This window comes from Diplotaxodon limnothrissa, linkage group LG7, assembly GCF_057381915.1.
Source record: "Diplotaxodon limnothrissa isolate DT_005_m linkage group LG7, D_limnothrissa_male_GT1.1, whole genome shotgun sequence".
NCBI classification, from domain to species: domain Eukaryota; kingdom Metazoa; phylum Chordata; class Actinopteri; order Cichliformes; family Cichlidae; genus Diplotaxodon; species Diplotaxodon limnothrissa.
Window position 1 is genome coordinate 12,913,089 of NC_140602.1, and position 21,797 is coordinate 12,934,885.

At 41.6% G+C, this 21,797-nt stretch overlaps 2 protein-coding genes across 3 annotated transcripts in view; one reads left to right on the forward strand and one right to left on the reverse strand.

Annotated features, from left to right (window-relative positions):
- scaper (S-phase cyclin A-associated protein in the ER) overlaps positions 1-14,587 on the forward strand; it is a 59,155-nt gene extending 44,568 nt beyond the window's left edge. For both annotated transcript variants that reach the window (XM_085359223.1, XM_085359224.1), the window contains exons 25-31: positions 1,670-1,899; positions 3,454-3,609; positions 5,698-5,932; positions 7,328-7,477; positions 12,678-12,869; positions 13,730-13,778; positions 14,014-14,587. In XM_085359223.1, the coding sequence (XP_085215349.1) occupies positions 1,670-1,899; positions 3,454-3,609; positions 5,698-5,932; positions 7,328-7,477; positions 12,678-12,869; positions 13,730-13,778; positions 14,014-14,111 (1,110 nt within the window). In that variant the 3' untranslated portion in view covers positions 14,112-14,587. The remainder of the gene's footprint in view (positions 1-1,669; positions 1,900-3,453; positions 3,610-5,697; positions 5,933-7,327; positions 7,478-12,677; positions 12,870-13,729; positions 13,779-14,013) is intronic.
- A 2,105-nt stretch (positions 14,588-16,692) lies between these two features.
- Positions 16,693-20,303, reverse strand: isl2a (ISL LIM homeobox 2a). Its single transcript, XM_085357427.1, has 6 exons — positions 20,111-20,303; positions 19,480-19,669; positions 18,865-19,124; positions 18,210-18,496; positions 17,260-17,427; positions 16,693-16,809 (listed from the first exon to the last, which is right to left on the reverse strand). The coding sequence occupies exons 1-6, from the start codon at positions 20,301-20,303 to the stop codon at positions 16,693-16,695; spliced, it is 1,215 nt and encodes a 404-aa protein (XP_085213553.1).
- Between the last annotated feature and the right edge of the window lie 1,494 nt (positions 20,304-21,797).

Here is a 21,797-nt window from a genome sequence, read left to right on the forward strand (position 1 = left end):
TACACTGGCTTGACCATAAAGGAAGCAGCGTTTTTACTGCTGTCTGCTACAACCGCAGTGTTAATGAAAGACAGAGTATGACAAAGAGCTAGCGAGTAACAAACCGTTGCCCGACTTCTCCACAGATGCCTCTCAACTGAGGGAATGTGAGAGCATAGTCACTCGGGGAGGCACGCGGGCATGGGAGGCTGCATTGCGGCGGCATGTCAGCCCCATATCCCTCAGCACTCTGAGAGAAGGACTGTAAACATCAGTCCGCTCCACACATCCAACGGTGGCGGCTCACTGGAGCCGCCTACACTCGCAACCCAGACAGGACAAGGCACAGACACAGGGCTGTGGTGCATGCATGAACTCTACTGGGGCTTCCTTCCCCAGTCGAGTTCCAATCCAAGCAGTCATATTTCCTTAGGGCACAGAGGGAGAGGTTCGCCTGTATGCTTCAGTTTATATAAAACATATCCCCACAGCTGCTCTGCTGACTGACATATCCAACAGCACCGCAGAGGATGAACTAACTTTTCTCCTCACGTTGACTGCAGATTAAGAGTTGAGCTCAACATTCACTCGAACTCCGATTCGATTCATAAGTTGTGATTTTATTTGTTTGATTTTTTTAAGTTTACAACTTATATATATAACTTTGAGTTTTGCCTACGCCTGCACATATTCATGTGCGCGTCCATGTTTTGGAATTTGTGTGAGAGTAAAGCAGTGGGGGTTGCACTGCCATATGAACATGCCCCCTTTTAATTAGATTTGTGGAGAATGTCGGTGGATTTACCTACGCTGTCAGCATTCACCCTAACCATTAGACCAAATGGGAAGGTTCGACCTTTGCGGGGTTTCACATTAAACAGTAGCACTATATTTTAGCGGTGGGCTGCTGTTTTCGTGAAGTTTGCCTGGAAATAAAAATGAGACGAATACTTGTGTTGCTGTGCTGTTTGATTTCTTTCTGCAGCCTTTTTATTTGGGACTATATCTTGTCGTGTGGCTGGTTTATTGTATATCTTTTTCATGTTTCAGGTTTGCATACCTCAAGAAATGCTTTGAAAAGCTTTTTGCATTTCTTTGGAGAAGGGGATATGACTTTAACTACATTCTGATATTTTAAAATGTAATATTGTCAATATAAGACAATTGTAAATGGCTGTTAATTTTTTTTAAGACTGTTCTGGTTGTAACATGGCTTAGGTATAAGAGGCTGTAGCCATATGGTTATGGTTACAGCCTCGGCACCTCCATGCATTTTTATCTGAAGTGGTAAATCGTTATTGTGATATCGTAATGGTGTTAATTGTAGCTGTTAGTAAAAACTAATTTTTCATCCACTGATAAAAGGTCTATTATTCTTGCATGAATTAAATGTAATTAACAGTATAACAATACAATTTGTTAGAAATGATTTTATTTAATGCTGCTGCTTTTCTGTTTCCAACAGGGAAAATCTGCAAGAATTTAACATTAACATCTTTGCTAATTAAACTGTATTTAAAATTTATGCTGAAAACTAAGTTTTCAAGCTTCTAATATTATATTTCTACTGTAGTCTCTCAACATTAGGGTTCATAAAAAAAATCTAGTGTAGATAAAATAAGTTTATAATTGCTTGTTGTGCTTTCTTATTTCAACATTTCCCCCCACGCCCCCTCTTTTATTCTAACAGCTCTACGTCCCTGATGAGGACAAGTCCATTTTTGGGCGCAGTGTAAACAAACAAGTCTTTGAGGGTTTGACGACAGGCCTTCTTCAGACTATTTCTACCATCCTGGGGTCCCTGTGGCCTCATATCTCTGACTCTGGGCAAGGTGAAAACACGTGCATTTCCTCCCAAGATGCCAAGGTCAAGAGCTCTGCCGCAGAGTCCTTCAACACTCGCACACAAGATCTAATCAGGTATTTTCCCTCCGTTGCTCTATACTACTCTCATGCTGCTTCTCCTCCTCCTGCATGGCTCCCTTTTTTCTCTCCTGCACATCACTTCTGGACTCCTCTTCACTGGGTTTAGAGTTGGTCAACAACATGCCTTATGTAAAGAATATCCTGACAGAATGACAGTTTTCTTGGAAGCAGCGGTCCAAGCAGCGTCTTGTTAGAATGGGAGTAGTGTGAGAATGAGGTATAATCTGGCTTCCTTCCAGCTTGTGCTACATTTTAAGTAAAATCTGCTTCTCAGGGGGGGAGAGTCACAAAGTGGCATGATACGCTCACTTCCAAAGCTTTGAAAGTTACCCTTGAACCTGGTTTTCAAGCTATGTGGGTCTGTGCTATAGCAGTCGAGGCTGTGATGGAGAAATGTGGACTGTGAGGAAAGGCAGGCCCGGCCTCATGACACCTTGTGGACTAGTGCAGTCTTTCCAGTATCCCTCCCACAAACCATGATTCATCTGGACAGAGCAGCTGCACAGACCCACCAATCTCATTCACTGACCCAGTTATAACCCTAGAGGCAAGAGAGGGCCTGAGAAAAATGGTGTCTTCAGGCTGATAGTCTTGAGTACAAATGCAAGATTTACCTCAACTGTCTTAAAATGTGTATGCGAGAAAGAATATAAGATGAAAACATTGTGTTTGCAAAATCTCCCTTTTTAAAACAATCTATTGTATATAGCACTTTAAAGACTCTCCTCACATCGTTTCTGCCCATTGTTGGTTTCTCAGTTTGTTTTGGGCTGCTTTTAGTCCACTGTATGTGTTGTGTTTCCAGTGCATGATCAAATAGTGCAACACGAAGTGGCAAGGGCGACCACCAAACAGGTTTTTAAACAGAGAGCAGGCACAGGACAAAAGTGTGATGAAAGATCCTTTCAGCCCAAGTAAAGACGTGGAAGAGGATCAAGTCAAAACAATGGCACTTGGTTCAAGTGTCCATTTCAGTTCATAATCACCTGTTTGGAGAGGAGATCAGTGAGTGACAGTTCTAACAGAAACGCTATACAAAAGAAGTGAACGTTGAAAATGGTGATAAGACGAGGGAAAACTGACTTCACAGCAGCAACTTGAAAGTCTGGACTGGCAGCTGCAGTTCCCTCTAGATTTCCGTAAGCTCTTTGTACCCAAAGGTTAACGCATGCGGGAGCTTTGAGAAGACTAGCCTCGGGTCAGGAGACTGTTAAGGGCCCAGAGCTGGGCTGGCACAGGGGCCACAACAGCCCTTTAATGATACTATTAGCAGTGATTTGTGGCTGAAAGAGTACAGGGAACATGATCATGAGACCTGTCATTGGCAAAGACAAATTGAAGATATCACAGTAATAGCAGGGGGTGGATGGCTTAGGTGAGGTATTGGCTTTCAGCTGTACCACTGTGAAGGTATGCACAGTAAAGGTCTTTGTTTGCCTGTGCGATTAGCTTTTTACCAAGAATGTTCCCCACTTTTAACTTGTTTTAACATTTAGGGACAAATTGAATAAACCCCGGTATGCATTTTCCTCTCTGTTTGCTTTCCAGCTATGTGGTAAACATGGGGTTGATTGACAAGCTGTACGGCTGCTTCTTGTCAGTCCAAGGTCCTGTAGATGAGCAGCCCAAGATGTCAGCCTTCCTCCAGCAAGCCTCGGCTCTGCTGCACAGCATGTGCAAGCTGTGCTTTGTCGTAACTGGACGGTGAGCCTGTTTCTTACTCGTTACACACCTCGACATCTTTGTGATCTCTTGATCGTCCTCTGACAATCAGTACACACACCTCTCTGTACAAGTAATGACAGAGGCTGAGTCACTGTCTGTGTTTTCTTTTTTTCTTTTTTCTTTTTTTTTTTTTTTGGACTGTCAAAAGGATCCATAAAAACGGCTCTCTTTGTTACTCAAACAAATCTGTCGTTCCTCTGCAATCAGCCAGCAGGTCATTCACTCCAGTCAGCAAGCTGGCTAAGCTGTCGTTATTGAAGATGGAGATAGGCATCTACTTGACCCAGTGCTCTGTCACTCACCATAAACCTTAGCCTGCAGTGGAGGGGGAGCCCACCCACATGTGCTACGGTGACCTCTACTCAAAGAGATTTAGTGGCGCCGCTGACGGAGGCTAAGCATACTATCACACCAAGGGACATCAGTGCCACAGTTTTTGACTTTAAAGGGAAAAGGGGGACCGTAATAACAGAAATATCAGAATAATATTCAAAATGACATTTTAAATGCAATTTGACATCCCAAATCTAAGTAGCAGTGTTGTCTAAACAAACTTAACATTTTCAGTGTCAGACACTGTGTTGCTATACCTTGCCAGCTATAATGTGCTGCAGTATTAATAACCAGTTGCTTCACACTGCAGTGCCAAAGAACAGCTAGAACTCTGGATGACACTGAATATTTGTGAGAAAACGGTGTTTAATGACACTAAAAGCAGCAACCGGTGAGCTCTGTCCCGCGACGGCTATCTGTGTGTCATGCAGAAGAGTGCTCATGGGGTAGTGGGATATTTGTGCCATGCCAGTTGCTGTGTCAGGGGATTATAATGGCATTACGAGGCTGTGTTCTTGCCTAGCAGCATATTTCACACAAAGCCTGTTGGCTAACATCAAGTATCAGCATGCACTGTAGGTTCCATCCAAAGGTCACACACCCTCCATTCTGCATGGCTGCAAATCATAGCGGGTGCTGCTGCAGGAGTCTTAAATTGTCTCTGTGCGAGCCTAGGGTTTTCACTGGAGTCATCCGCATTGCAACGGAGAGTCTTGAAAAACATTACTGCAGTAATTACTTTCTTTTCTTTTTTCATTTTAAAGATTGCAGTAATTTTGATGATTATCTCCTGTAGTGGTTTCTCAAGTCAAGTCTCAGATTGGGTTTTATGACGTTTTTACTTTTAAAAACCTAAACCAACAAACTGTTTAATTCTTATGATGCTTTTGTCCTGCTTTGATCTACTTGCCTGTCTGCCAAGATTATCTTGTAATTTTATTTATTGTTTTAATTAATTTTTATATTAAATGCAAGTATAACAAAAACAGTGCGTTGCCAGTCCCCTTAACCAACACGGTAACGTCTTTGTTGAGCCAAACAAACCCGAGACAGACTCTGAGTAAATGTACTAGAGCGCTCAGCACCTTGTCAGCCAACTCACTGCAGTCTACCAGCTTGAAATCACTGCCATGAGCTTCACATCGCGGTATTGCTGTGTTTACTGTAGGAGGAGTGCGAGGGAAAGGGCTAATCTTGAATCTTGAAGGTCTCCCTCCTTAGCTAATCTGGCTGTCAGTTTATGGTACTTATTAAGTCAAAAATGAAGCAGCTTGGAAGCTTCTTGCATGCAACAAAATGAAAAAGTGTTATTCCATGAATAAACCAGAGGCACACAAATGGCAGGAGATGAACTTGAGAGCTGCCGTGTGATCCAGCCGGGTAATATACAGTACATTTCAAACTTGGTGCTCTTCCACTCGCCCCAGTCAGGTAATCCAGCAGCGTTAACAGCGTAGTATCTCTTATCTAAAGGAAAATCTTTTTTAAGCTTGTGTCTGGTGAGTAAATCAAGAAGCTGCCGAGGTCTGAGCTGTGTTTTGTCTCCTTAGTTTGGGGATGTGGCATCAGCTGCAGAAAAGAACAAAATATTTAAAGTATTTCCTAAAGTATTGTGTAATGTGTTCCAGTATGATTGTCGTTCTATTTGTCAGTGTTCTTCCCCATCGATTTATTTTAGTTTTGTGTTTTTGTATTTTTGTTTCTGAGCATACAGTTGCATGTCTTCCTCTTTAGTGCTCCCAGTATATTCGACAATAAACGCCAGGACCCAACTGGACTGACGGCACTCTTGCAGTCGACAGACTTGGTAGGGGTAGTGCACACCCTGTATTGTATCCTGCTTCACAGTTTCTTGCCAGAGTCTGCTTGCCAGAGTCAGGAGCCCTACGGCCCTGGGGTCATCCAGGTGGCTTTACAAGGCATCCGCTTCCTCAACAGTTTTGCCCTTCTTGACCTGTCTGCCTTCCAGGTAAAATGATAAAATGTATTCTGATTCCTTTTTATTTATTAATAAAGATTTTGCACATTGTTGACAGTTACATAATATAAATATAAAGCAGGAGAATATTTAAATTACCTAAAAGTGCCCTGGATTTAATAAATCTGTGTATATCATCAGCTGAGTGTTAGTATATTTCCATTATAAGACTTTATTCTCCCCATGACAAAGATGACCTGTGCACATAAACACAGGTACCCTTTGACACCCCCCATCCCCAGGTCATTTTTTGGGGGGGTTGAATAGAGCAGTAAGGGTCAGCAGTTCGAACAGAAAGCGAGTGATTATCACTGTATGCAGGGCCATACATTACCCAGCGCAAGGAGGGGAGGGCGACAGCTTCACTGTGCTAAGTCACCGCATAGACTGAAAGCCAGAAGAGTGAGCGAGAATGCTGTTAATTATCTTAATGTCTTGTGGTAATTACTTTGAAGCAGCTTCCTCTCACTGACCCGCCATATTCAGGCAACTCAAAACAGCTGGAAATGAAAGCGTTTTACTGTCGTAGTTTTATGAACATTTTAAATAATGTGTGGTTTCTGGTTTTTGGTTGGTTTTTTGGGTTTTTTTAAGAAGAAGGAAAAAAAAGCCATGAGTTGTAATCACCTCGTGTCTTGCATTACCGCTCTGCAACAGCTAGTACATAATATACTTGAAATGGATGGTTGATCTGCATTGAGGCTATTGTTCAGGCTCAGTTTGCAACCACATAAGCTCTCAGTGCTGTGTTTAGAAGGGAATTTCACAAGAATTCAGTCAGTATAAATATAACTGGGTTATACAGTTAGTTGCATTTTGGCAGAAAAATGCAGCAACAAACTTGCAAGTCATTGTTAGGAAAACCTCATCAAAAAGAGTAAAAGAGCCTGTTTTTGTTTGAATGCAGTGCCGTTTGCTATTATTTTCCAGTTTCCCTTTTTGTTTTTGTTTTTTTCTTTTTTTAATCTAAATTTATTTTTTTGCTAAATATATTTTGTTTCATGACACAAAACCTGAATTCACTTTCCTATTTTTTATTTAATTCATTTATTTTTTTATTATGTATAAAGGCTAACACAACCAAGCTTGTAGTGCAACATGTGATGATCTTATAGCGCTTTGTCACGCTGACATGTTTAATAAATACTGTCTGCTGGCAGCTAATAGTATGTCATTTCAGTGTGGGATCGGGGTGTTTTACGGTCAGACCCCCTTTGATTTGCTTATACACGTACACCAAGTTTGTTCCCACCAGCAAAACATATATAACCTTTTATTACTGTGTGTTGTAATTGTTGTAAAAGCTCTTTACAATAACAGTCGTAGTCAGTTTACATCTAAATTACCTGTGATGCACGCTGACGTGCTTTTTCTGTGACCTGTCAGTCCGTTCTAGGGGCAGAGGGCCTGTCTCTAGCTTTCCGACACATCGTCAGCTCCCTGCTCTGGTACTGTACCCAGCAATCATCTGAAGAGCTGCTGCACGAAGTCATCATCTGTGTGGGATACTTCACCGTTAACCATCCCGACAACCAGGTAAACTAGCTTGAACCTAAGATACACTTTATTTCTTGCCATCTATTTGTTCAGATTGCCTTTTGTATCTGATGAAAACTAAAATCTGTAAAAAAAAATTTAAATGATTACCTATTTAGCACTAAAACTGATGAGCATCATTTAACCTCTACTTAATCCTGTTAATCGCTTATAAAACTTGCAACAGATTTTCTGTTATTTGTCAGCTAATTAGATATTTCCGCACTAGTTACATTTATTGCTCACACTTGTTCAGAGTTGTCAGTTGAGTTTAAAAAAGACTGGTGATAATCATCTTACTGTTGTTCTTCTCGTGTATAATTGGTCAGGGGTTTAAAAAGGATGTCGTTTTGTAATTGTAACAAAAAGCACCTCTTTAAAGATTCACGCCTTGGCACTTTCCTGGTTTTGGTCCGCGTGTCGTCTATTGTCCCACAGAGCGACCTATTGTTCGCTCCTTTTAAAAGTGGGGCTGTGTGCTGGTCCTGGTGTTACAACTACTTAGGGGGCACTGTGGAAGTGAGCAGGATGCGATGGTGCAGACCTGGCTGCTGTGTAATTGGCTGTCATGCATGGCCCGTCTACCGGCCCCTTGATTAGTCGTGCTACAGTTGGCTGGCCTTTGATTAAGCTAAGCCTGTCTCACACAGGCAGCAGCCAGCGCTTCAGTCTACACCCACACTGTTACAATCAGCCCCTATCACAACAATTTATGGGCTGGTTACAGATTTTAATGTGCCGTTTTTTCTTTTTCTTTTTTTACTTCTAATTAAAGGTGCCTCCAGTGTATGTGTTACTTTGGATAGTAGCAGAGGGCAAACCCCAATTTAATTATTCTGATGTACATAATTTGCATTTGTTGGACATTGTAGCTCCAGTTTGCATATTATTTTGACTAATTAAGCGTTAAGACTGTTTGTCTTTGCACAGCCACAGCGATGATAACAAAGCACATGTAATCCCATATTTTATTAAAACATTTGCATGATGCTAATTTGATGCAAAAACTTCCTTCACAACCTGGAAGCTGCCTGAACTTACCTTGCATTTGGATCTTTAAAAGAAAAAAAAAACACACACACACACACACATTTGTGTATAGATTGTCAGGAAACAAGATCCCTCACAACCTTCACACAGAGTTGATCTTTGCCAGTGGTCCAGTTCCTGGAATGCGTCCATTCAGTTCTGCACCAAAGATGGATGGCGTTAAGGAGAATATTTAGAGCAGCTTGAGCTTTTCTCAAGCTAATGTAAGCACTGGCAGAACACAAAAGCGGCCCAACCCAAGGCCTGTGCGGTCACAGAGACTGCTGATTCACTGTCAGCACACCAGCTTTTGTTTATATATATGCTCTAGAAATAAAGCTGCTCATAAAAAGCAGAACTTTGAAGCAGCCCCTTTACATAGTGATATATTCCCTCTGCTCTGGGGGGCATGAATAATTCACCTTGTCACACAAAAAGCCATTGGGAGAGTGACATATGTAGGGTTGTGTGTTTTCATAAGTGTGTCCCTGCTTACGGGGGCCACCGAGTCATGTAGCCATGTGTTTCATTGTCTGCTGCTTGTGTCTGTAAAGAATTTTTGACACAAAAAAAGGACAAAAGTGAAATCTTTTTTGTAGCTGACTGACATGAAACTGTATTTCCTTTTTCACCAGAGAGATGCACTGTTAATCTCCGTGTCTTTAATACATTAATCCGTAGTGATGATGTTGGATCTTAAGCTGACGGGCAGTAATTATAAACTGGTGACATGTTAACCCACCTGACTCCTGCTCGCCTTTTAGAAAGACAAAGCAATTTTAGAGTGTGGAAATCTTAAGAATACAGCACATGGAAAATTGCCACACACACGCAAGCAAAGGAAGCCACACACAAGTGCTGTCAACACACACACAGCGGGTCTGATTTCAGGTACTGTATGGATGTTTCACTCTGGAGGCATCTGAGAGCACCTAATTTTTCTGTGCTTATATTTCATAAACGGTTGTTTTTATACCAGTAGCCTTTACATGAGCTATGGATTGTCTCTAGACTGAACATCCCACGCGCGCGCACACACACACACACACACACACACACACACACACCTCCTGAGCTCATCATTCTCTGTGGGGTCAGTCTTCTTCTTCCCATTCTCTTTGAGGGCGTTTCCTCTGCCCCGCAGGCCCACACCAGGCTTTAGGCCTGTAATTCCTGTTAACCTGATGTTGAAACTCTTCCTTCAGCAGTCCATTACTGCCAAGACAACCAAGCCCTTACTGCCTGCAGGGTAAGTGCAGCTCGTGCAGACCATGGGGAGCCAGCAGCGGGAAATGCACACTCTGTATCACCCAGCAGAGTAAACAGAGGCAGAGAGAGACACAGACATGCATACACACTCCACTAACTGGCAGAAGAGTGCCCGATTGTTAGCTCAGTCCATGATTTACACCCAGCTCCGGGGGTGAAGCACAGGTCCAGCTGATTTTAAGTGAAGCTGAGGATATTTTTTATTCCCGCGGGCCTTTCAGTGAGGAGTTTCCATTTGTCTGTAACACTGTTGTCATGCTAGCTTCAGTGCAGAATTATCACTGGGTAAATCTGGGATGGGATGACAGCGGCAGCTCATAAATAAAGAGTTATTGAGCTTTATTGTGTAAACAGTGAGCTCGTTTTTGAAAAAAGTTACCTTAAACGTCAAGTTGGAGCATTTTTGTCAGTGTCTGCGGCTAACGTCCAATTGTCCAGAGGAAGTTTACACAGCGTCCTGCACACATCCCCATCAGCCATTGTAACTGCTGTAAAAAAGCACTAAACACTTATTTGAGAAACTTTGCTTTATGTGGGCTGTTGTGCTGCTTTTCTTATCAGTAAAGGAGTCCCACTGAATCTGGTTTATATTGTGGCTTTAAGTGTCAGATATATGACCCCACTCTGGCTCTGGTTCCTCCTGAGGTGTTTGGAAATGCATCCACAGTTGTGACATTACAAATTTAATCAGTAAGAAATAAATGCCAACCTCATCCATACAGGCTATTTATGTTATTTGAGAAGTGTACTGTATTGTGAGACTGTATAATTACAATCTTTTTTTTTTCCTTTTCTCCTTTAAATTGTGGTTTCAGCTTTGACGCTGGCTTTTTTCCAGGAATTTGTTTGTTTCAGAACATTAACTTTACACTCTTGTTGTTGTCATTGTGACCAGTGAGGAAGTTATGTAATGGAGCATCATAAAAACATTTTTTTTAAAGGCCGTGTCTCTGAACTTAAGAAAGACCAGAGCAGCCAGGACACTTGAGGTTTTACAGGGCCTGCGTTATACGTGGACCAGACGCAGAGATTCACATGTTTGTTGTTAGTTTTATGACGTCGAGCTTTTGCGCCGCTGATACTTCAGCTATGCTGGGAGAAGTAATGCTAAAGCATAATCTTTAGCTGGAAGCCATTTCAGACTCCGGTGCCGCTCTTCACCTAGTAGAGGTACGGAAAGTTGGCAGGCGACTCTGTTCTTTTACCTCCAGGCTGTCGCTGCCACCAGGCTGTGTTTTATGCCTTTTCTGCGTCAGGCACTTGAAGTTGGACAATTTGTTTAGGCAGCTGAAGATGGAATTGTGCGTAGTGGAGGATTATGAGATCCCTGGGTGATTTGTGTGTTGGATCACCTTAGAACTCCTGCTCAAACATGCAGTACTTGCTGCGGTGTTAAATTATGATACCCCAACATGCTCTGCGTTAATATACAAGAACGAAGAGATGCTTTAGCTTTTGCATAATCATAGCTTTGGCTTTCGGATGAATACGAGTGCATAAATTTCCACGCCCTTGTTTCCAGTTTTATCTTCAGGCAGCGTTGCAACACAAAAGATAAAATGTAGGCTTTAATGGAAGAAGTAGCAATAAAATACTAAATCTAGACCCTGTGAAAATAAGCAGCCCTACATGTAGAAACAACCAGAACCTAACTTTTTGCTTTCGTCAATGGATTGATATGTCTGGGTCCCCAAATTCCTTAGGGGAAGAAAAGTGAGTGAAAAGTGTTGCGGATACTGAGAGAAGGTTTTCAGTGATATAGTAATACACACCAGTGCACACATGATTTGCGTGCTCTCTCCCAGTGCTTACATTTCAGGTTGACAAATTCACTGCTTCTGCCCTTTTCAAGGACTTGTGTTACCTTAAAGTTCAGACTGTCCATATGGATTCTTTAAACAAATGATGATGGGGGAATGACACTGTTTTGTGTCCCTTTGAACTCCGCTGTAGAGGCCAGCTCTGAGAACCTTCACCTTGAACAGATAAAAAGCAATGAATTATCGCTTTGTTTATCCGGCTGCTCGAACTCAAAGTGCATTATCAAAGGAGAAACCAATGGAAGAGTATTACAGAGAGTATTTTTAAAATCTTGTAAATCTTGTGAATTTATGTCACTGGGACTCGTGGACCTCTCCTTGCCCTTCTGGTTTCCATTGGCGCGGAGTCTGTACCTGTAAAGCAACGCGGGATGTTTTTCCAGCCAGGCTTTAACAGGCTGACCTTCCCGGCTTTCGACCACGTGCTGATGGTCCTGTCGAGCTTAGGGGCGATGACCAGAGCATTAGCCGGAGACCCCTCTCTTTGCAGCAGCCACCTTTCTAATCAAATGAGGCTGCGAGTGATTTGGTTTTAATACTGGTGGTCCGGATGTAAGAATGACTGGCTGTGATGGAGAGCAGGATGTCAGCCTGGTGAAAATGCCATTAATGGTATTGCTCATTTCTTAAAGTGGGGGTGGCCAAGCTGTCGGTGGAGCCTGCCTTTCACACGCCACCCCACCCTGTTGCCCTGTTAATGCCCTCTCAACCTGAGCTTCACTCCTTCACGGATTCCCTCCTGCTTTCGCGTTGCCTAAAGACCTTAACGCGAAACTCGAAAGTGACGTTTTAGTCACAAACGATAACATCGCTTCACATTTCTCGCTTCCCCTCGTGCATGTTACAGCAGCTCCGCTATAACCGTTTTTGCAACAAAACATCCCATCATTGTTTTATAGCCTGTGATTGTGTCATGGGAGGCTGTGCCCCCCACCGCCCCCAGGTCTCCTCCTAATAGCTGTTGGTGTGTTGTTTTTAGTGGCAGATTTACATGTGGGAGGTGTACAGGGCGTTGATTTACAACCAGCAGTGCCACCGACTGGCTCGGTGACTGACTATCCCCCGCTCCCTGTGTGTTCCAGGTGATAGTGCAATCTGGCCGCCAGCCCAGCGTACTGCAGAAACTGTGTCAGCTGCCCTTCCAGTACTTTAGCCACCCACGCCTCATCAAAGTACTCTTTCCCTCGCTCATCTCGGCCTGCTACAACAACCCTGAGAACAAGGTCATCCTGCAGCAGGAGATGAGCTGCGTGCTGCTGGCCAGATTCATTCAGGTAAATATAGAAACATTGTCACACTTGTACTGTGCTTTGTAAAAACACTTAAATACACAATTGTTGATCACCACTACGTGTTGGGATATATACATTTAGCACTAATTGCTCTTTAGCATCAGTGTTTGTATAAAAACGTAAAGTATATTCCAACATGTAGGGCATAAATTCCTCTTAGAGATGCAGGCTTGATTAAACTGTATGAGTGATTTGTATGTTTCTCAAAATAAGAGTAGTAAACATACACACACATAACATCTGAACCTTATATCAGTGCATCTGTTTGATTTCTTGTGAAGAGGAATTTGCAGAAATGCGGAAAGTATTATAAATGAGTCCAGTCTTCTAAATAGAGCATCCACACCCAGTTAATCTCATTCACACCATAAGGTAGCCCCTGTGCATCAGCTGATTGACGACTGCTCATCCAGGCCCCGGTGAATCAGTAACAGGCCGGGCTTTACAAAGACAAACGGTTTCCTTCACACTGGATTTACCTGCCACTGGTTCACCTCCCAGTAAACAGCTTGTCTCCTTCATCTTCCTCCTGACAACAAGCCCCCTCACCTCTCTGCAAGCTCCACTGTTTAGACACAGATTAACTTCCATTCAGAGGGAGACAAGCTATTGTCACGTCTTTCAAACAAAGCAATAACGCATGGCGTCTCGCCCCGCTGCCCTCATCTCTGTGTTAACCTCAGGAACATTCCTCAGAGTGGAACGATTTAATCCGGAGTGGTTTAGCTTACTGAGTAAATTGCAACGAGAACATTTTTTATTTTAATTGATTCAGATATTACTCATATTGCATAATCTGCAGTACACTGTATGATGATACTAAAGCCTCTGTATTCTCTTAGGATTGTGCATCAGAGGAGAAGGATTCAGACAATAAACCAAGTAAAATGGGTAAGTTCTTTAGTTTAGTTCAGTAAATTTTTAGTTGTGTAGAAATATTTTAATATCATGGGGGTGGTTAAAACCATATCTGCAATTAGTTTTATCTGTTTTGTTATGTGCTTTTTTCCCTTTTTTTTTGTTAAAAGGATTAATAAAAATGTCTTCGGGAAGAATTTCAGCACCCACTTGTTTTTGTGAAATTCTACACTGGGTTTTAAAAGGATTTCTGTTTTTCTGTCTACAGTTTTTCAGCCACTGGATTTCTGTGAACTGTCCAGCCGCTTTCCAAGAGATCAGTGGGATTCAGCGCTGCAGTTTTTCCTCAAAAAGCAGGAGGACTGATGGAGCTGCAAACGTGATGACAAAGCACTGTATTAATCGTTAGAAAAGACACTAAGATGTGGAGATGTTTTCAGCTATTTTTTTTGTTTTTGCACATGAGTAAAAGATATGCTCTTCAAACTGTGTCAGATGTACAAGAAAGAAAGAAGCCTTGTATATTTGTGCATCTAGTTTGATTTCTTGAAAGTCATTCTGTTGTTTAAGAGGAATTTGCACAAAATGTCTTATTTGTACATTTCAGTGAGAACATGCACACAACTACTTCATTTATCGTCTAAATAAGCCATTTACTTCTGTTTGTTCCGTTTGTAGACAGTAAAGCTTACAGCAGTGACCATCTAAACATGAAGTACTTACTTATACTGTAATATATAATTTGCCAAACGTTTTCTTCTATACTGTGTGTGTGTGTGTGTGCATTATTTGGTTGAATGTGAATTACTAGAATGTTCTGTAGTCTACATAATGCCAGTTTAAAAAAATGCCCTGCCTTGATTCCTGATATGTGTTAAAGGTTCTATTTTTTAAATGTCACATTTTTTTTCCTGTTCATTCACTTTTTGTTAGGAGGAACTTACAAATTAATATAATTTATTGAGTTTGTAATCAAAAATAAAACAAATATATGTGATTATGTGGTGTCAGATTTTTTTCTGTGCACAATGAGCAGGGGTATTTAAACTCCATGTCCCCCCTTAATTTGGCTTCCTATGGAGTTGGATAATGATGCCCAATGTGAGCTGTCATTGACGACACATGAGTACCGGTACATATGAACTGGTTGAGACATATTGAGGTTTTTTTTGGATCTAGCTGCCCAAATCGAACTACAAGAAGAAAAAACTGAAATGCGGCAATCTACAGGTTAGACTCACTTCATTGTGCGGAAATGCAGTCTTGACATTGCAAGTTTAGGTTGTCCTGATCGGTTACAAGATAATCCCTGTTAAAATCCACAGGTTATATCACCCCATAGCCTTTTTTTAATATTAAATAAATAGTTACCACTGCTGTATCTAATTTGCCACTTTTAAATATTTACCAGCAGGTAACAGGATTGTTCATTTTAATCAGATCTCGTTTCCTTCAGTGATTTTTTTATTTTTTATTTTTTTTTTAAAGAAAAGCTCCTCCCCGACAAATTGTAGCGGGTGTAGGATGTCAGTGACGGCTTGACCTGTATGCTCTCTTGTCCAGCGGCTATTTGTCGCTCAGGATTCCTACTGGAATGAAAATAAACTCAAGACAAGCCAGAATGCGTCCGCAGGCTGGGAGTCCCCTCAGCGCTGCGCGTTTTGTTGTGGGCCCATTCAGCGTATCCTTTGCAGGTGATGCCAGATGTAGATAAGGGGGCCGCCGAAGCCTGTCCTCTGTCTAGACTTGTAGCCTAACCACGGGGATTCACATGGTTGTAATGGTTCACTTTTTTTTCTCTTTTTTTTTGCACTTTTCCCCCTAAAAAAGCTCGATTTTTATCATTTTATCGCCATAACTGGAACATAACATTACGCACAATTTGCTATAAATTTCAGCCCCAGGCTGAGGAGCGCATTAATACTCATATAGCCAGTGTAAACATTCAAAGCCATAAAAACATATCAAGTCAGATTAAAAAAGCCGCAGACTATTGTGTCTCACTCAGTGAGCCGTGATACATGTGCCAAATGCCTAATAATAATATATTGTCAACCATCAGTCACTGATCCACTTGGCGCAGAAACGCTAAATATAAGCAGATTCGGTGTTGCAGGCTCCTGCCTCACGATGTGGAGGTTTGCACCTCTAGAAACAAGAACATGTGTAAAACTGAAAGATTGAACTGGCCGAAGGAGTGTGAGTTTTTCTCTCTTTTTTGCACCACTTTTTTTCCCTGAGCTTTTCCAGATCAATTCCCACTTTAAACAAAGTCACGCTTTATAAGCAGCAGATGCGCTGTCATTTCATTTCCCATAAAACTGATTTATTTTCACTGACCATAATTAAAATCTTCTGAATGCTTATGGAACAAATGGATTTTGCATGCAATAATCAGTCCCTTTATTGTTAAGTCCAGCCATGTCTGCCTTCAATAATAAATAATAATAACTTATTTTTTTCTGGAGGAACCGCGAACAGCACGCACCTCACTCTTAATCTGTTTCAATAATTTACAATAGTCGATAGTGAACGTGGAAATCATGCACATCTACACAGCTTGTATTTTTTTTCCCCTTTAAAACATACTGTAAGCATTAGCGTTCGGACGTCCAGAGCAGGCTCCCGTGTTTAAATCCCACCATATATTCCCGTTGTGTTCAGTTCAGGTGTGGGCGTTGTGGAGGCAAGGTGTCCCATATATAGCTCGAAAACCAGAATGTCCATGAACAGCTGCGTGTCCTGCCGAAGTGTCATGGGGCAGGAGAGTGGGATCAGATACCTAGATGTACAGGGAACAGTCAGACCTCAAATCCTCCAAAGGGGACTTGAATGAAATGATCCTCCAGCAAAATCCATCCTGGCTGTTATATTCGTTCTTTGAATGTCACTGAGGGTTTTTGCGCAGTCCTGCAGCTCGGTGCCTCCAGCTGATCCCGGTACTTCCTCACGTGTCCACGGGACTCGGCACCATACTGTTCGGAGTGTCCGGCAACTGAGACGACAGAGAGGTCACATCACTCCCCGAGGAGTTCCCCAGAGAGCCCGCTTCAGAGAAAGACACCTGCCAAAAGGGGGAAATATTCAATTCAGCAGAGAAATGTCTTACATTTTTAACAAGACCACATTAGGGAGACTTCAACATGTGTGAATGGAGCATTTAAATATATCTTTATATACACACACAGAGAGGGTTTTTTTTCTTTTAAAAACTTAAAAGTATGAAATGAATCCATTTAAAACTATAGGCCCAAATTCCTCGCATAATCTCACGAATCCCCATCTTCGATAAGATGACCGCCAGATCAAGTGACTTGATACACACAAAACATGCATTTTGCGTTTAAATGTCTCCAATCTGATGGATAAAGCCATTTATAACTGTGAATTTTATATAAATGTCTTTCATCACTAAGGTCTCGCTCTTACCCTCCCCCTGTCTGCGCATGTATGTAAGCAGCACCCTTCATGCCAGTTCAACATTTTGAGTATAATTTATGACGTTCAATCCCACCAGTTGTTGGAAAGCAGGCTGGTCGAGATCGGTCTGCAGGGCGAAGTCGCTGAGGGTTTTCCATGGAGGCTGGTAGGACTGCACCTCCACAGGATTCCCCTGCACGGTGTTGTCGTGGCGGATAGGACTGCCTGCCACCAGAGGTGTGCCTGTCAGGCCCTGCAGATTCTATGAGAGAGATTAAAAAAATACAAAATATTCAGTTCAATCAAATATGCGTTAGTCAGCGGATGGATAAAGCTGGGATAAAGGTTAGTGCGCTGTTTGCCGAGTAAAACCTTCCAATCTCAATGTGTTTAAATTATTAGTTTATTTCCTTTGTTACGTTTTGCATTATTATGTTTTGGGGTTTTTTTGTTGGGGTTTTATTTATTTATTTATTTTTTTTGGGGGGGGCGCATTGTTTGTTTGTTTGTTTTTAGCTTATAGCTTATCGTATAAACAAATAGCTAAAACGTAATGGAAATAAATAAAATGCAGCTCATACGCTTTAAAAAATAACAAACTAAAATGCAGGAAATATCCACGTATAATAATAATAATAATAATAATAATAATAATAATAATAATTTTAACTTGCAAAATAGCAGTATATGGAGCGGTTTCCGTGTTTCAAAGCTTTATTATTATTGTTATTATTTTTTTTAGTTTAATTTACATTTCCTTTACAATTCCGTAAAATAAGATACACTTATTTTAAATGATTTTATTTGTGACTTTCCCCCCTTTTTGTCATTTTTTTTTATTATCAGCGTTTCTATGAATTTGTTATTGTTATACATTAGTCATAAGCATCAGCACTGCCTTTTCGTGTTATTACTGGGCTTCAGTTGTCCTGCTTTAAATGAAAGTCGCCACGATAAGCTGCTGCGCAGTAGTTACAAAGTAGACTTGTGTTTGTAGGTGTTGAAACGTCAGATTATTTGCAACTGAAACCCTCGTTTACTCACGGTTTTGTCGTTGTGCTGCTGCTGCTGAAGCTGTTTCATCAGGATGGACTTCTTCTTGTCTTTGCAGCGCTTGTTCTGAAACCAGACGCGGATCACCCTGGGGCTCAGGCCGGTCATCTCCACCAGCTGCTCCTTCATCAGAGCGTCCGGTCTCGGATTGGCATTGTAGCAGGTCCGCAGTGTGTGGAGCTGCTTCTCGTTGAGCACCGTCCGCACTCTGGTGGTCTTCTCGGACGGCTTGTGGACGTGGTTCCGGTGATGTGGAGGGTGCCGGACCGAAACTGGATCTAAGGAGACGGAAAATTTAAAAGTTAAACTAAATAACTGCATGTTTTATTTAAGGGGCAAAAGTAGACAAGCCTTTAAAAAATACAAATACCCCATGTCTTATTACAGGTATCACTGTAAACGGTCAAATATACTCCAATGGTATCAACACAATCAATTTAAATATGGAGGCCTATTAATCGTGAAATAGTGAATGTGTCAAAAATAGATTTGGTGTATATACACATAACCGGTTAATAGATACATACAAATAATAATAATAATAATAATAATAATAATAATAATAATAATAATAATAATAATAATAATAATAATAATAATAATAATAATAATGTGCCTGGTATGTAAACAATAAGCCAGCTTGTACCTGAGATGTGTAGCGGTCTGTTGTGAATGTTCCCCGGGCTCAGCGGGCTCCCTGCTGAGGCCCTCTCCATCATCAAGCCGTGGTCCGCCCGGCACAGCAGCTCGTCGTCCCGCAGGGAGAACTCGTCCCCCGGCAGGAGGTGTCGGCTGCACACCGAGCACCGAAAGCACTCCATGTGATACACATTGTCCCGGGCTCTCATCACCAGGTCGCTGCTACAGAAGCCCATGTTACACTTTGCACATTTGATGCCAAATAACCTGCAGAGGATCACGGAGATGTGTTGGTCCCATGCATTAATTCCGTATATTTCGTATTATTTATTTGGACTTAAATCTGATGCTGGTCTCACTTCATGATCCTAACAAAACGAGCACTAGTTTAACTGGGCAGGGACAATAATTTTAAGCCCCGAATGTCTATAACTCAAATCAGACTGAGCTCTGGGCTTTAATTAACCTGTGCATTTGCAATTAATATAGCCCATCATGATGGACTTATCATTTTTGCCTCATCCTTTAAAAAATAAATAAAAAATAACCAGTATTTTTAACGGTTTCTTTAAAAAATAGAAAAGGAAAAAAGAAAATCCAGAAAACTCTGCTGACTTACTACCTTGCATAATCTCTTTTACAGTAAGTCTTTCCGTCTCGGACGAAGCAAGTGCAGGTCTCGTCCAGATGCTGGTTGCACTCTGCACACTTGAGGCAGGCTGCGTGCCACTCCAGGTCCGGGGACACTCTCAGGATGTACTGGTCGTGTATCTGACTTCCACAGCCCACACACATTGCGATTCCTGACTTCTCTGTGAAGTGGGAATGCAATAATGCAAGATCGTATGTGCTCTTTTAATCCTCACGACATCCCTTCAAACCCACGCCAAGCTTAAGAAGAGAAACTATTGCGTACATATCACATCAAGCTTGTAGGTTCATTCCAAGAATATTGCTGAATAATTATAATTAGGCCACAGGAGCTAAAAATATCCCCAAGCATAACGACGTGGGTTTAAAAAAATATGACCACCACACACGTTTTTTATAGCCCAGTTATGTTAAAGGTGAGGTGTGAACAGGCTTTGTGAACGGATCTCTTGCAAATTTTTAGGAATTTCCTGCAAGCCTTGAATATTATTAAGAGATTAATCATCAAACCCAGGCGTCTAAACAGCGTCAATGACATAAAAGTCCAAATAAACCCCCTCGCACGCACAAAATAAAGGGGATTAGAAAGGGAATAATCTTACTTTTTGAATGATCCCCCATATCATCCAAGAAAGAAGTGTTGAGCAGGATATCCACCATACAGGAGGAATAGCCGAGTGCAAGGCGACAGACGGAGGAAGAAGAGGAGCAAAAGGCAGAGGAGACCGTCCCGTCCCGGGCTGGATGATAAACTTGTATTCCTCCTCCGAGAGGTGGAGAGAAAACAAAGATCATCGACCAGTGACGTCTGCAAACCTGGACGTCTGTGGGTCCGGGGAGAGGGTGCCATGCAAATCTCCTCCAAGACCCCCTGCTCTTTCTGTTCTATTGGCTTCTTGGGCTGGTTTTGTGTGCAGGAGGAGCGTGTGTGTGTGTGTGTGTGTGTGTGTGTGTGTGTGTGTGTGTGTGTGTGTGTGTGTGTGTGTGTGTGTGTGTATGTATGCGATTTTTCTTTTTAATTTTCAAGCAAGTGTGGCTTGGATGCATTATGCAGTTGTTGTATTTTTTTGTTAGTATTCCTTGCCTTGAAAATGTACACACGGGCCTTATCTCCTATGTGATTATAATTTTTGCTTCTGCTGTGAGATTTTTGCTATTAAAGCTAGCAGGACGCGTTTAAAGTGATATTGATCTGAAGGTTTAATGAAAACGCAGCCTTAAAGCTAATTCTTCTTTTGCTTCTTTTTCTTCCTATTTGGTTAAACTAGCTGTTTTATGCAAATATCATATAAGGTGGTTTTTCCAACCCTGTCTTCAAGCTGTCATAGTAAGTAATGCTCACATCAGCAGGGAGCCCTCTACTGGATGAAATATAGATCAGCTGAATATCAATCAGCTGGAGAAGTGAAACATAAATCTTGATCGTTGCTTTGGACAGCTCTTGAAGTTTTGCTCTAGTGGAAAAGAAGTCCTATAATAGCAATCTGCAAGGTGTCCTTTATATGTATACCTCAGGTTGAAGGTAGTTCATATCCACCATCCGCCCTAATCAAGCAGCCCTGTGCTTGGTGGGGTTTTTTTAAACTGTTATTTTATTCATATGGTGATTCTAGCATGCAATTGCTTGTAAGGTGTTCTTGGGTATCTTGAGTTGCACCTATAAATTCAAATAAGAAAAAAAACGAAGTATTTTTTTTTCTTTTTTAAACGTCGATCAGCTGCAAAATCAAAACTAACAGAAAATAATGTTGCAGGCCTGATCCGTGAGGCATGGACAAAGAAACCTTCGGGGAGGTCTTGCATGGTGAGTCCTGCAGTTCAGTGTGTGGCTTCTTTGAGTTTGGTTGGACCTGTTACGGGTTGTGATAAGGGGCGTTTCCAGGGTTTTATCAGTTGGGTGGCACTGGACCAAGAACAAGTCAAGGGGTGCACAGGAAATAGGTATACTGGACACGATTTTGTCATGTGTCTTATAGGTTTATTAAATAAAAATAGGTTCAAATACAAGTTTTTGTTGGAAAATGTTTTGCAAGTGGGGGGGAAATGAAAAAAAAAAGAACTGATGATTTTAATGACTTACATATTGCTGGGTTGCAGTTTATCAGTAACACAGTAAGTGATCATTTACTTAATATAAGTAGAATGGAATACAAATATTTGCATGAAAAATAAAGTAGAGAAGAATGAGAAAGCAACATAACTCATGTACATTAGAACTGGACTTTAGGAAAGTACTTAAGTAAATGTGCTAGTCACATTTCTTTGGATCCCATCAGTGGTCGCATCCAG